The sequence below is a fragment of the Platalea leucorodia genome (genome assembly GCF_965183815.1).
Source record: "Platalea leucorodia genome assembly, chromosome: 5".
In the NCBI taxonomy this organism is placed as follows: Eukaryota; Metazoa; Chordata; class Aves; order Pelecaniformes; family Threskiornithidae; genus Platalea; species Platalea leucorodia.
This window is the reverse complement of record NC_138827.1, coordinates 58,650,001-58,666,140: the sequence shown is the minus strand read 5'-3', so window position 1 is coordinate 58,666,140 and position 16,140 is coordinate 58,650,001. Positions and strand designations below refer to the sequence as shown.

At 40.2% G+C, this 16,140-nt stretch overlaps 1 protein-coding gene across 15 annotated transcripts in view; it reads left to right on the top strand.

Moving 5' to 3' along the window:
• PCNT (pericentrin) overlaps positions 1–14,995 on the top strand; it is a 103,731-nt gene extending 88,736 nt beyond the window's left edge. For all 15 annotated transcript variants that reach the window (XM_082313451.1, XM_082313443.1, XM_082313442.1 and 12 more), the window contains 8 exons: positions 87–373; positions 1,166–1,268; positions 4,926–5,087; positions 6,450–6,688; positions 7,679–7,767; positions 9,321–9,474; positions 11,379–11,506; positions 14,587–14,995. In XM_082313451.1, coding sequence (XP_082169577.1) covers positions 87–373; positions 1,166–1,268; positions 4,926–5,087; positions 6,450–6,688; positions 7,679–7,767; positions 9,321–9,474; positions 11,379–11,506; positions 14,587–14,630 — 1,206 coding nt within the window. In that variant the 3' untranslated portion in view covers positions 14,631–14,995. The remainder of the gene's footprint in view (positions 1–86; positions 374–1,165; positions 1,269–4,925; positions 5,088–6,449; positions 6,689–7,678; positions 7,768–9,320; positions 9,475–11,378; positions 11,507–14,586) is intronic.
• Positions 14,996–16,140: the final 1,145 nt, after the last annotated feature.

Genomic DNA, 16,140 nt, shown 5'->3' with positions numbered 1-16,140 from the left:
TACATGTGTGTATGTGCATATATATGTGTGTGTGTGTGTGTGTGTGTATAAGAAGCAATTAACTACTACTTATTCTGTTCAAATAGCAAAACTTGGAACGGCAACACCAGAGGGATGAACAAAGAATTAAAGAGCTGCAGGAAATACTGACAATATTAGAAGAAAGAGAAAGAGAAAGAAATCTCCCATCTCCAAACCGTCAGCAAGAATTCTTCTGTACCTTAAACAAAGATCAAAATGCCACACAGGCCATGATAAAGGAAACTGAAGAATTGCATTTGCAACAGCAGCAACAACAGCTAGAGAAGATAAGACAGCAGTTGCTTTTTGTAGCTGTGCACCTGAATGAGTTCATATATAAAACTGTAGATATGTGAGTATGGTTCATAAAACAGTAGTTTTCTTTCCATCCTGCTTCTGAGCTTGTGTGGGTCATAGCCAAGGGCCCTGTGCTGAAGGCAGTGAGTGGTACATCTGCTTACAAGACTTAACCTTGTGTGAAACCATGGTTTTGTGGTGGCAGCAGACTCTGGTTATTGTCATCCCACTGCAGCCATTCCCATTAGAAGCTTGCATGCCTGCATTTGAACTAAATCTGTGAAGTGACCTTGCTTAAAAAGAATAACTCCAAAAAAAACCCAAAACAAAACAAAACAAAAAAACAAACAAACAAACAAAAAAACCAAAAAACCAAAAACAAACTACTGGAAAGAGTCGTTTGGTAGTTTGGCAACTGCAGCAGTCTGATTAGAGAGCAATCAAAAAAACAGGTTAATCAACACGTCTGCAGGTTTAGAATGTGAAACTCCATTGAGCATGGCAGGAAAAAGCTAGGGGTCAGGAATGAGTGGCCAAGTCACAGTAATTTCTTACTTCTTTGGCAGCAGAGTAAAATACTAGTGATGTTTTGCTACAGCCTGAATTTGCATGATAAGATTTCAGACTGATATAAAATAGACTTCTGAAGAAATCCTATTTGGCACTATTTAGAAATTCTACGCTTAAAGATTAACAAAACTTGCTAATTTCTGTGCGTATTCATAGTATTTTGTGTAATGAATAGTGCATCAAAACTTAAAGATCATCCAGTGGGGAGAAGGAATCAAATGTATGTTAACATCACTACAAATCAACCTGATACTGAAAAAATATTTCTGTTTAACAGAGCAGTTAATGATTGGTCTGTATCAAATGATGAAGCTGTAGCCTCTTTACTGCAGACATTAAAGGAACTAGAATCAGATTTATTGTCTCCTCTTGCACCTCAGGTAAGGAAAATGGCATATATTTGTTGATTATCAGTAAGTTGTTCTGTATTCTTTGGGTTTCAGTACACATGTAACTTGATTAATTGATTTATTTATTTCCCCCCCTCCCCTTCCTTTTTTGGTAAAACATTCTGATGAAAATTGTGTTTTGCCTTGGGGATGGAAAAAAGATGTGCTCTTGCACTCACACTGTCATTATATGAACATATTTTAGTATCAGACTCTTGCTTTTTTGTTGTATTGCAGAGCCTGCTTCTGATGGCATTGTTTTTTCCTAGATATGTAATATGTCCAAGGATATCAAACCCTGCGATGTGTTGCTACTGCTTCTGTATGCATCCAGAGACAGTTGTTTTTCAGCAAATTGTCAAGTGATTTTCAAAAAGCACAATAGTGGTTTGTCATCTCAGGAGGGGTGTTTTGACTGATGTTCACAGTATTGCAAATATTTTATACAAGCCTAGGGATTATCAAAGACTGAGCTCAGGTCTATTGATAGAAAATACATAGCTTTTAGATTCCATCTTACTTACCAGATAACTTTGCCCTATCATTTATGTCTTTCTCTTGTAATAAAGAAATCATAGAATCATAGAACGTCCTGGGTTGGAAGGGACCCACAAGGATCATCGAGTCCAACTCCTGTCCCTGCATAGGACAACCCCAAAATTCACACCATATGTCCAAGGGTGTTGTCCAAATGCTTCTTGAATATTGTCAGGCTTGGCACCGTGACTACCTCCCTGGGTAGCCTGTTCCAGTGCTCCACCACCCTCTGGGTGAAGAACCTTTTCCTAATATCCAGCCTAAACCTCCCCTGGTCTATCTTCCTGCCCTTCTCTCGGGTCCTATCGTTGGTCTCCAGGGAGAAGAGATCAGCGCCTGCCCCCCCTCCTTCCCTCGTGAGGAAGCTGTAGACTGTGATGAGGTCTCCCCTCAGTCTCCTCTTCTCCAGGCTCAACAGACCAAGTGACTTCAGCCGTTCCTCATACGGCTTCCCCTCTAAACCCTTCACTGTCTTCATGGCTCTCCTCTGGACACTCTCTAGTAGCTTTGTATCCTTTTTGTGTTGTGGCACCCAAAACTGCACACAGTACTCAAGATGAGGCCGCACCAGTGCAGAGTAGAGCGGGACACTCACCTCCCTCAACCGGCTAGCAATACAGTGAAAGAGATCTGCAACCACATGGCAGCCATTTCAGCCAAAATGCTGGGATTTATGGCTAGCTAAGAGTCTTAGCTCTGTGTTGGCTCTCTCTATTCCTTCACCTACTTTACAGCAGATCCCCAGAAAACACACCTTTGAGAAAAAGTTCTGACTGGTACATGAAGAGGCTTTTGTAAATTCTGTTGTTCCTGTGCGCTCTGTAATACAACTCTGATGTATGACAAGCTGGCTAGGCATGGTGCAAGCTTTCCCTATGTATCTAACTGCTTACAAAATACAATAAATATTTTCCTTCTGTCGCCTGTGCAGCCACTTAGGTGGTTGCCAAATGGATTATCTCCAGTCTTCAGGAGGGGGATGTAACCTCTTCCCAAGCAGGAGTTATTTTGGTTAAGCCTTCTTCTCATAAAGCTTTAGAGTCCTCTGCTATGGACAAAATGCTTGCTGAGGAGGCCAATATAAAGCAGCTTCCCTCCACTTCAGTACAGTACAGATGGGTTTTGTTTCCCATGTTTGAACTGTTCTTAATAATACTTACCTGAAGTGTGTTTTGTATCTGAAGTCCTTATCTCTGCCCTTGTTCTCAAAATGCTCTTCTGTCCCATCTTGCTGTGTGATATGGCACAACCGCCATGCCAGTGAAAGCTGTATGTAGGGAAATGTGTGCTTTAGTTTATTTAACTTCAGTGTGAAAACCTGAAATTGTATAGAACATCTGTGAATTAGATAATAATTACAGGACAAGATTTTAACTCGGACAGAAATAAATACTTAATTTCAAAACAACACTGAAGGTAGTGTTAGATTCTTGAAGGCAGTAAAAAGACGTAGATGGCTGGGGTTTAAAATTAAAAATTAAAATTAAACTTTATTATATAAGTTTTTTACTTGACAAGTTGTGCTCTTCATAGAAGACAAATTTAAATGGCACGTGTTAGTGTAGTAAGGTATTCATAAGAAATTACTCCTGAAAAAGTTCAAACTCCTAATAACGTTATACTAAAATAAGTTGCTAGGAGAAATTGGGGTCAGTTGTGTGTACTGGCTCCTCTAATGTACAGATTTTATTTCAAGGGATAAAACATTAACCGCCTCAAAAAATATCTTTTGTTTCTCTGTGGTCTGCTGCATCACGCACCAATGTAACTGTTGACCATTAAAGTGATAGTTGGTACAAAGAGGGTTATGAAGGCAGAACTTTCACAAAGAATTGGACTGGGAGCTGTGGGTCTTAATCCTACAAGAGATGACTTACCGCAAAACTGAATTTCTCAAAATTGAATGTGGTTTTTCAGAGGTTACTTCCGTAGATGCGTCACATGTGGATGTGGTGCTTAAGGACATGGTTTAGAGGTGGACCTGGCAGTTACGTTAACAGTTGGACTCGATGATCTCAGGGGTCTTTTCCAACCTTAATGATTCTATGATTCACAACATGTTTTTGTGCACCCATATGCACAGACATATTTATTCAGTTTCTGTGCTGCCTGTGGATGTGGAAGAAAGCCAGATTTGTTTCCATATCCAAGTGTTTGGGAGAGACTCTGTTATTAAAGGGAACAGGATTCCTGTAAAGCTGCTCAGACAGATCTGTAGAGAAGGGGTAGCTTGATTAACAATGGATTTGATAGAATCATAGAACGGTTTGGGTTGGAAGGGACCTTAAAGATCATCTAGTTCCAACCCCCCTGCTGTGGACAGAGACACCTTCTACTAGACCAGGTTGCTCAAAGAAACATCCAGCCTGGCCTTGAACACTTCCAGGGATGAAGCATTCAGAACTTGTCTGAGCAACCTGTTCCAATGCCTCACCACACACGTAGTGAAGAATTTCTTCCTTATATCCAATCTAAATCTACCCTCTTTCAGTTTAAAGCCATCACCCCTTGTCCTATCACTATGTGCCCTTGTAAAAAGTCCCTCTCCAGCTTTCTTGTAGGCCCACTTCAGGTACTGGAAGGCTGCTATAAGGTCTCCCCGGAGCCTTCTCTTCTCCAGGCTGAACAATCTCTCTCAGCCTGTCCTCATAGGGGAGGTGCTCCAGCCCTCTGATCGTCTTTGTGGCCCTCCTCTGGACTCACTCCAACAGGTCCATGTCCTTCTTATGTTGGGGGCCCCAGAGCTGAACGCAGTACTACAGGTGAGGTCTCACCAGAGAGGAGTAGAGGGGCAGAATCACATCCCTCGACCATGCTTCTTTTGATGCAGCCCAGGATACGTTTGGCTTTCTGGGCTGCAAGTGCCCATTGCCAGGTTATGTTGAGTTGAGTTTCTCATCAACCAACACCCTTAAGAAGGGCTGCTTGTGTGTTTCAGTTGTCCATCGTACCACTTAACACCTGAATGTCATTTCTGATTTTCAGGCTCGTTTTTTTTAATGTTTTAGTTTGTCCACAAAGTTAGCTTATTATTCAGTTTGAGATGTTTGGCTGTGGAAGTAACGTGCAGAAAACCATCATGTCTCACTTCCTTTGCGTTTTTTTTTTTAGATCAGATCGCTGGATACTGACTCTGTTCAAGAACTGGAAAGAGACGCTTGGCAGCGAGAGAGAAACATTTTGCAGAATGCACTGAAACAGGCTGAATCTGAACTGGCTAAAGCGACTGCTGAAATTGAAAACAAACCAGTGGTAGAAATTTCCAGTCCCAAGGTAAAATGATCGTGATGGCCTGCAAATGGGCTGTAGCTTGATGAGCAAGCAGTGCTGTAGCCATTAGTGTGTCATTTAAACCTTTGGCACTTGGTTTGCTTTCGCTATCTTGCCCATTGTACAGATTTGCTGTGTGAGGATTGTTACCAACTCAAGATCATAAAAACCTCTGGAGACTTCAGTCCTTGGTAGTATTGTTCTTGGGCATTCCCTAAGGGATTAATGCCACATGTAGAACAGGTAATTTAGTAATACTTTTTTTTTTTTTTTTTTTTTTTAAATAAATATGATAAAACTTGCTGTTGCGGAGGAGCCAGGAAGTGTACAGCTCAGCTTTCTGGGGATATAAGTATCTGTCAGATTATGGTATTTAACTTACACTTATTGCTGTAATCTTTTTCAGTTGCTACTTTAGAAGGTGATTTTATAGATGAACAATTTCATAAACTGCTTATTAAATTAGGAACGCTTTCCCCAGATGTCCCATGTCAGAAAAGTTCCTTTCTAACTTTCTTGGTGTTAGACAGGAACTTGCACCAAAACTAACTAGCTAGTTCCAAAGAGCTAGCTCTTTGGAATCTCTTTCTATTCTTAAATGAGAGGGAGATTCAGATTTCTTGTCTAAGCATGAAAATATCAAACAGCCATTATTTTTAATTTTTCCTCCTAATCTTAAATACTTTGTATTCCTCTGACACATCTTATTGTAATCAAGACAGATGGGCACTTATCCCAACATGCTCACTAGTTAATATTTATTTAAAGCAGATGTTATTTTCTTTGTTAAAGAGTTAAACTGTTTTAGAGTTTCAAGTATGACAATTTTGCTTTGAAACATTCAGGAGATTTAAGGCAGTCTGACACTCCAAACTTGGGCGCTTTTTAGCTATGTACAGAATTGTTCCAGCTGCCCTTATGTCTGCAGTATGGATGTTCGACATGAAGACAACTTGTTTGTGGCTGGTTTTTTTGCACACCAACCAGTAGCCATGCCAAAATTTTCTAGCCTAGCCAAGACTTCGTAGACATACAGAAATTCAGTAGACTTGGTACAAGGCTCCATGTATGGTGTCCAAACTGCCAGAGTGTAATACCGCTACGGTGCGCCAAAACTGGCTAAGTCACAGAGTCTGTTATACAAATTCTCACTCAAAATTTCATTTTAGAGATAAACGTACACTGCTTCCATACTTCATAATTATTAAATAGCTTTCTACAATTTTGTAATGCAAAATAGGTTTAGATACCCATGCACAGCAAGTTGTGGGAGATACTGCTGGAAAAAGCGACCAACTTTTCTGAGCTTTCTGCAGCTAAATCTTAACAGATTGGATTTTTTTTTTTCCTTTTTTATTTCTCCAGTTGCAGAGATTATATAGGAAGTACCTTAGAGCAGAGAGCTTTAGAAAGGCTCTAGTTTATCAGAAGAAATACCTCTTGCTGCTTCTTGGTGGATTTCAGGACTGTGAGCAAGCAACCCTCTCTCTAATAGCACGTATGGGAATCTACCCCTCCCCTGCAGACCTGCAGCTTTCTGGATCACGTTCCCGTCCTTTTACCAAGTTCAGATGTGCAGTCAGGGCAATCATCGCAGTATCAAGGTAAAGCCAAAACACTCACTGTCTCTCATACATGATGTTTTCTTGGAAGTTTTAAAAATAGTTCCCATGGTTTATCCTACATTACTATTAAGCAAAAGCTGTCTGCAAAACTAGTTCAGACATGAGTTGTCAGCTGTAACATTGGCCAAACTGCTATTTCAGAGTCAGTGCTAAGTTGGATGCGTGCTAAAGTAAAGATTTATAAAAAGCTGCTTATGTCTTGAGAGATACCCAGCTGCAATATCAGAATCCATGCACAACAATATCGGAGAATCAGTGCACAACAATGACAAACTGATGTCCTGTCAGGTCTGACCCTTATCCATTTGGACTCACTGGATAGTCTGTCTTGTATCAGAATGTGATCATCTCATCAGTGATGGTTTTTCTCTCTTGAATTCAGTAGCCTGTGTTTCATCAGGTATGACTGTATCGTGCTCTGTCACTTACTATCAAATGGATTTTGTTAGCTGCACTTGGGACAACATGCCATCTCATAATGGCTTTTGAATCCATTTAATGAAAAAAATAGTTTTGAATGTGGTTACAATTACAAGAGCAATTTCCTTGTCTAGTAAAAATGATTACTAACAAGTTTCAGACTTTCAGGAGATGGCACAGAATGTCTTTAGGCTGTTGTTTTTGATGTGGATGCCATAATGATAGCAGTATCAAAGGATGTAGGAACAGTGACTTCCAAACTACTCCTCTGAGGCACGAAGAGCTGCCACAGAACTCTCTGGAGATCAGGGACAGAATGGAGGAGCACGGCCAAAACGAGCAAACCTTTCTAACAGTTAGAGAATAATTGCAGAGTAAAATGGAATAAGCCTTCATTCTAAACACTGACACTGAAGAATTCTCCTCCACTCCAGCAAGGATTGTTACTTGTGTTGTTTATTAGGTTTCATGCCAACAAAGAGTTTAGTATTAAAATTCAGTGTATTTTTGCTTATTTTTAATGATTGTACAAATTTATTTGTTACTAAGGTTAAAGTTTCTGGTGAAAAAGTGGAACAAAATTAGCAGGAAGAGCGCACAGGGCGAAACCATTTCTCGCAGTATAGGAAGCAATACAGGTAAGCGTTTTGGACAAGTACATAGTTTTAATCATAATTTCTCTTTAGTGATGTGTTTCATTTAAAAACAAAAACAAAAAAATACCCACAGAAGTGTCAAAATCTGTTTATATGTTAACACAACTGTGTTTATCCATTTCCCGAACACAATGGTTATGAGTTTACAAAGGGCACTGTAAGAAATTACAATTGAAAACTTTCAGAATTCATAATTTACAACAATGGCGAGCTCCTCCTCTTCTCCGTTTATTGCAACTGCTCAAGTTGCGAAACTGAGTCCTATGTTCATAAAACTCATCGGAGAGTTGTTTTGTACAGGTCAAAGCTACCTGTAATGGAAATTAGTGCCATGAGTTATTAATAAGGCAAGGACAAATACAGCTGTAATAGTATTAAAATTGGTAAATGTGGCATCAAAATAAGTCTTTAGAAGTGGTGTACCTGCTAGTGTTACCAGAGGTGAAAAAGGGTTTTAAGTGGTTCCAAAGGTTCAGAAGATACTTAAATCTGATTTAGATATCCCTAACTATTTTCTCTGGCATTTATTAAGTACTATCAAAGATGGATAGATGGTCTGATGCAGTTCAGAATGGACTGTGTTCCTTTGAGTTACTTATGCATGTGTTTGTAAGAACTTGAACAAACATCTTAATGCAGTACCCAATATTGTGGAACCGTCCCATTTTATGTAATATTCCATTACTTGTGGCTTTTCAACACTAAATAGAATTCAGAAGGAAGTGCATTTTTCATTACGTGTTACTACAACTACATAATTTTCACTGTCTCTAAGTTTGGGTTTTTGTTGTTTTTTGGGTTTTTTTGGTGGTTTTTTTTTTTTTTTAAATAAGTATTTCAAGCAAAACAACCCAACTTCCTACATAAAGTCACTGTTGTGTGGGTCCTATGAAACTTGAATCCTGAAATGCATGCTGAACTTTCTACCTCACTAGAGAATAGCATCTTGGCAGCCTTATAAAAAAATATTTGATTTCTTTGTGATTTAAAGGACTTACCTGAAGGGGTTTTCTTTTTTAATGAAAACAAAACAACACCCCACCCTTATCCCCCAACACGTCCCCCCTCCCCCCGACTTTCACCAAACCAAACAAAAAAATCTCTTCCTTTCTCTGCTGTCACTGAAGTCGGGGAGTGTAAGTCAACAGTAACATATAGTTAGAGCAAACAACAAAAATTAAAATTGCTTGAAAAAATATTTTCCTTATATCAGTCATTGGAACATCCCATGTGGATATAGCAACAGCTGAGGAAAAAGCAAGTCTGGAGAAAGAAAACAGTGCAACTTCTCCATTTGCAGGAAGCAGTTGTTTGACATTAAAATGTCAAACTTCTGTTAAATCTGGTTAAAACAAACAAACAAAAAACCCAAACTAAAAAAGCAGTTAGCTATAGAAAGTGTATTTTAGCTGCATTTAAAACAAACACAATTGTACTCTGCTGTAATTCTTGTGGGGTTTATTGGTGAGGTTTATGATAGCCTCTTTTGAATGGTTCCCAGTGCATATCTTTTAACTGTTTTATACTTAACACAGCCTCTGGTGCTCAGACAGAAATTCTGACAAAGCAGCAGCCCCCAGCTGTTCATCTTGGTTCTCCCCCCACCCGGGACACTGGGCTGTGCCACAGAACCAGCTCTGCAAGATTTGTGAGCCACTCCCCCAGATCCTCTCACTGCTTACACAACAGGTCAGTCTGCAATCTCTGCATATGTTTAATCACCCCGATGGACAGTCTTTCATAAAAATGTAACCACCTATTGGAGGAGGTACTTGAACATGAAGAGGAATTCGTTTTCTTAGATCTGGTAAATGTTTTATTTCTTTCAAGTTGCTAAAGGAGAAGAAAACTTCTTGCTTGCTTTAAGCATGTCTGATGTTCTTGGACTGAGAGCATTCCTAGTGGTGTACCTCAATTTAATTTGTACAGGCTACGGGATTTACAATGGCTATGTCTGTTAGCCGCCTTTGAGGGGTAATTCTTGTTGCCTTTGCCGTCCAAGTTGGAGATAAATTTCTGAGCGTCCTGTGAAAGCAGCTCCCCTACTATATGACAGCATTGCATTAGTATTAGCTGCCTTCAGACTTTGTGCATGCACACAGAATGGGAGGTGGAGAACTTGTGGGGTTTGTACTGTTCCAGTTTTTCATTAATTATGGCCAGTTCTGCACAGCAATACAACCCCAGCTACTGTTTGCTGGGTTGGATGTCGCAGGTGACATTCTGCACGGTGCTGCTAAGAAAATGCTGCTGCAAGCTCTGTGCTTGAGTTGGGTAGGAAGATGGCCTTCGGTCATTACAGGCCTTCCCACTCCCAGCCTCTCCTGGGACCCAAAGTAACCTCAGGTATTGCATGGTGCACTACTGGGTGTAGCGTCTTCTCTCCCAAGCTGCTTCTCGTATGTGGCTTCTTCCTTGAAGTAATGATTTGCAGGAGTTGACGTGAGAGGTAGCTGTTGTCAGTCCCATCAGCTTGGAAGGTGTTGTTTGTTTCTTAACCTCCTTGCTACATTAGAAACTTCAACCAGCAGGCAAGAATTTTCTTTATAAAGAAAAAAAGAGTAGCAACGAAGTAGCTGTGGTGATCTAGAGGTATGCAAAACCAGCAAGTGCTCCAAATTATTTTAGGTTTTTTAATATTGCTGACTGATTTGGGGGACAGGACAGTGCTTGTCATGAAGGACAGGTAGTGTTCTGGCTTGCATAGAATTTAGCAAAACATTTTGGAGAGTTAGAGACCTGCAAGCATTTCCCAAAAGACTTAATTGTACCCTGCCCTATTCCTCTGTTGTGGCACATATCTGGGTCTGACAGCCAGAAACAGTAGCTGGCAGCTTACCTATCAAGAAAAGTCATCTGTATTGTATGGAACAAGTATATTAATAATAGTAGGCCCTGACTCAGTGTGACTGGGTTAGTGGTAGTTCAAGTCTAACGTGCGTCCAAGATAGGTTAAACGATGCCTGTTGCTGCTTTTGTTTCCTGGCAAAGCTGTACAGAAGGAAGGGATGGATTGGAACTACCTTCCGCTATTCGAAAGGTGCAGGGGGAAGGGATAAATCCTAATTCCAAATAGGAATGTGTTTGCACAGTGTCCCCTCCAATGTATACTTCTGCTAATATTTGAAATTTATTGTTAATGACCAGAAGGTAAACACAGAGTACCATCTAAAGGGTCCCCTTTTCAACCTTGTCCTTCAATATAGTATTTTACCTGCTGAACAGGAGAGTACACACCTGGATGCAGCATGTTCCTCTTCAGTCCTTCTCTGCAGAAGTGGGTCTTTTCTCACTTGGCCATTTGGACTTGCCTCTGACTGCAGCTTTCTTACCTGAGGGACTTTCTGTTGCGTATCAGTAGAGAGAGATTCATAGATACTCCAGCTTTTATTAAACCATCCTTTCTTTTCCGTCTCCTGTATACAAAGATGCCCAGTCTATATTGTTTTATATATAATTTTTTTGGTGGTAGTGGTGTTTACTGTTGTCCTAATTTGCTTTGCACTGAATTACTGCCTCTATGAATGTAACTTTATTATATTTATTTGAGAGTATAGCATGAGAAGAAGAAAATAATTTGTTTTCCTTTTAAGATTGCATACATCCACAAGTTCAGCTTCAGAAAAGTCACTTGTGCCTACTCAGGATCCTGAACGATCACTAACGGAATACATCCATCGCTTAGAGGTTATCCAGCAAAGACTAGGGGGTGTGCAACCAGGTAAGAACCACCTTGTTACCCCTCACATCTGCCAGCAGTCGGGGCTGCTTTTTGCAAGGTTCTTCTTACGTATTCCCTATAACACTTAAAGCATGGAAAGAGCATCATTTTAATGAATAACTATAATTCTTGGGGGCGGGGGGAAGGAGAAAAAATTAAGTCAGTCTCTGAAATGAAACCTTTTTGTGAATCATATCTAAAACTAGTCCAAGTGTGGCATTTCTCAAAATAAGTTCCTAGTGAAATTCTTCAGAGATAAGGCTGAATAATTTCATGTGATTTTGCGCCCCCCTCCCCCACCCGTCATTAAGTCTAAATAATCAAGTGTTGCAGTTTAGATGAAGATGTGTATAGAGTTAATTTGCTTTAAAGTCAAAGAGAACCACTGTAATAGCTGAACAGGGCTATCTCTGCAGCACAAACTACAGCACTTCCCTCATTTATTGCTTCCTTATGTTCCACAGCAGATTAAAAGAATTGGAGGCTGGTAAAAACAGCTATCTAGTTCTAAAATTGATTGAAAAGCACACAAATTATCGTAGTGGCACTTATCTTTTCTATTTAAAATGCTTCCACCTAATTTCTAGACTGAATTTACTTAGTTTAATCTTCTAGTTACTCGCTTTTGTTACATCTTAGTTATATCACAGAAATTCTGTGTCCCAAGAAAGAACTTATAAACTGTCATCACATCATCCTCAAATCATCTCCTATCAAGATATGATTAGATGTGTTTTCCAACATTTTCTTATTTTTGAGACTCGTGTCTAAACCTTCTCAAGTGTATTAGTATCTCTGTATTGTGAACAACAGAGCTGGACCTCTGGCTGCAGTGCCATTTGTGTTGGACCAAGTACAAAAATAACTTGTTCCTTGTTTATACATGTAACCATCATGTTGCAAGGCCTTCACCTGCCTTCACCACTGCAGAGCAGTAACAGAAATTAAACAGCAACATAATATTTACAATACCTACACACACGCACACAGAGCCTGCTCGCACAGCCCATGCCATGGCTACGCCATGGGAAGTCATGCTCCTGCATGCCAATCCCAGCAGGTGACTGAGGAAGGGCACCCATGTTAGCTCAAATCACTGACAGGGAGGGGATCATGATGACCACGGTCCACATTGGGGTATAACACATAGCTTCATCCCAGGCCCAGGGAGAAGCACAAAGCTCCAGTACTGCCTTCTGTGTGGGGGCTCCTGAGGAGCCTGCTGACAGCTATTTCTCCAGGGTCTTTGGAGCATCTTCCCAAAGTTTACTTCACCCATCCAGGTTTATGTTGCTAGTTTCCTGGTCTGAGCTAATACGGGCCACCAGGTCAGATAATGCCATTGATTTTTTCATCCAGCCTTTATCCCTTTCATCTGCTATTGCTGGTTCCTTCCCCATGTTACTTCTGGCTGCTTATCCCCACAACCAGGATATTTTTGGGTCACTATGGTCCCTGATCTCTAGGCAAGCACTGATTACTTCCTTCCACCAACCACCACCCTTGGTTCCCCATAATTTCAGCCAAAAACTAGAAAGATTACCAGGTAGATACTTGGCTGTAGCACTATGAGAGGGCCATGTGGACTCCTTCACACATTGCACATACACATCTTACATATTTCTTTCACTAAGCATAACTGTTGTCAACTGCTGTTTCCTAGGCAGACTTACCTCCTGTAATTGTCCTTCAGCCTTTGCCCAAAGATGTGTGGCTTTATATTGGTTGTACTGAGATGAGAAAAATATTGGACCATCTCCAGAAAATCTCTGCCAGTCACCAGTACTTTTACTGCTGGCCATTCCTCCAGTCTTTATGGTCAGCAGATCATCTCTGTGGTGATTTTTGTGGGAGAAGGAGTGGGGATTCAATCACTGATCACAGCATTAAATAGTGACTCTTGGCCCTGCAGTCATTGCAGATGCTCATTCAAATCGCATCTACCGCACTGGCTCCTCTGCTGTACCAGGTTTGAACATTTAATCTATGTTGTAGAGGTGCTGTATTGTTCTCGTTCAGTTTCCCCACAATTTATAAAATGCATTATTCATTGTGACTACTGGCTTCATTGCTTTTGGAAAAATAATGATTCTTAAGTTAACTTCTGAGGCAAATTTTTTATGATTACATGTTGCATTCCTAACACATTTTTAGTGTTGACTTTGAAAAATTATACTTTAAAATTACGTGTTTCTCTAGAAAGAGAGGAACCTTGGTTTTGTCAACGTTCACAGGAGCCTGGTATAGCTGGACAACAGCTCTGGGGAAAGTCTAAAACATTGTCTGTTTTTTTGGTACTCTGAGTTGATCTAATTAAAAAAAAAATTTTAAAAACAAACAAAAAAGGCTAGCTTTGCTTACAAATCCTAGTCTTGCTAATATCACTAAAGTCAACAGCTACAGTGACACTTCCATATGGGAAATTTGACAGTGTTCTCAGCAGGATTTTACCTAGAAACCTTAATACCATGACTTTGTGATTTTTTGGGTTGTTTTCTCCAAATACTGTAATTGTTTATGGCAGATACAGATAGATAAACAAAGTTTAGAATTGAAACCTGACAGCATTTCATAGAAATAAGGTATTTTGCTTTATGCTAAGTGTGGAATAAGTATTCCACAACTGGGACACCATTAATAGCAATTTCGTGAAAAGTTTTTGTAATTTCCACGTTACCAGAATGAGGATGTCAGCAATTAGACTGATGTTGCAACCTTTAGAAGTGCTGTGAGCAAAATGATTTCCTAGTTTCTAATGAACTTCAGAACATCTACTCGGTGACAAGACCTTGTCCAGCAACAGAATGTGTATTGAATCATCACAGGAGTGATAGAGTTGAACTGAGCAACCCTGTTGTTTTGTGTAAAGTAGGCCTGCAATTGTGTGAACCCTCGCTTTGGCAGACGTGTGAGCTTTCAAATCTTGTTTTGTATTGTTCCTAGGTGGCTCATGAAAATGGTAATTGCTTTCAGTGTAGCTCATATGAAGCACATTGAGGAAATTACATGCTTCTAACTGCACCCTGTTGCTTCATAACACAAGCAGTTTTCTAATATTCATTTGTTTTATTTAAATTTAGGACATGTTCCAGGCCCACCTCGCCAGAGAAACATGAGAAAGTGATGAGACCGCTTCTGAAATCTGTACTGCAAACCCCTCCAGAGTTATTGCTTCCTTCAGAGTTGGTCCATACTGAATGGAGGCACTTGTGATCTCTTGTGCAACTGAATAAAGGGCAGTGCTTTTGCATCAGATTTTTATATGACTCTTTTTATTATGTTTTAGTACTTTAAGAGGAAATGACTTTTCACTAAGAACAATGTTCTACATTCTCATGTGAAATTACTACTAAGTTAACATCTGAAGTGTGCCTGCATCACTATATTGTAAGTTGCAAAGAGTCTCTTTGGTGTTTATTTTTCTATAGTGTATAGCTGGATTCCTTGTAAAAAAAAAAAAAGTTATTAAAATGGCATTTTATTAGTGAATTCTTACATAGTGTGATTATTTGTTTCCACCCTACCGATTTACTTTTTTTGCTGTTCCTAAATTGTTTGGGTTTTAATATTTCTGCAGGATCATTCTGACTAGCAGAACAGCTAAATACCAAAGATACATGCAGCCTTCTGTGAATTTAGGGGGTTTGCTCTTCTGGTTTTACAATAAATAAGTCCTCCTTCCCTCAATCTTTCTCATCACATTCCAATTCAGTGTCAAGTCACCACTCCTTGAGCTCTTCTGTGACTGAGCTATGCATGCATGATATATTTGGTCTGACTGACTTCATGCAATATAATTAATCTGTGCTTGCTCGGGAAGTCAAATGCATGTCAGATTTTCCTGCAGTGTGATCTTTACCTATCAGACTCATCTTTCCAGCCATGACCTTGACTCAGCATCAGAGCTCTCCTTCCAGTTTCCTCTTGTGTTCCCTCTGGTGCAGTAGTGCGTACAGGAGTACCTGGTTCTTCCCTCTCCCACCACCACCACAACTGAGCAGAGTTTTGAGGGCAAATTGCCTCAGTGTTCAATGTACGATATTCCCATACAGTACAGGATGTCTGCCCTTAATGCGCTGCGGGCGTGTCCTGTTTGGTGTGTCCCTTCCACCTGCTCCAAGTGACAGCTTGGGCTGGTATCTTCTCTCACTGCCCTGTCACAACCAACTACTAGTGTGCTGGGTTGTATTTGCTGATGATTTGAATAAAGGTAATGGGTGCCAGTCCACATATGAGCAAACCCATGCAGGAACTAGTGAGATAGAAGGGCACTGATGATCTTCTCGAAGGCTTCATTACAAGTAGCTTGAAAACAGCTGCACCCTTGCCTCTGCCTCAACTTACTAGAGACTCTGAGAGAGAGCAGTCTGAAAAGGAGCTGCTTCTGACACTTGGCAAACTGGAGCATCTGTGTTAAAGAAATGCTTACATGTTTAGGAAGCTTGCGGGGGGGGGGGGGGGGGAGAGAAAAAATTGTTTCCAAAGTAGATTTGGGTCAGACTAGCGTTTATAAATGGGAAAATAAACAGAGTCAATGTGGGAAAGTAGAAATTAAGTTCAGTCTAAAGTGCAAATAGATGGGATAGCAGAGAAATAAGTAAAGCTTACAGGCACTGAATTAGAAGTTTTTAACA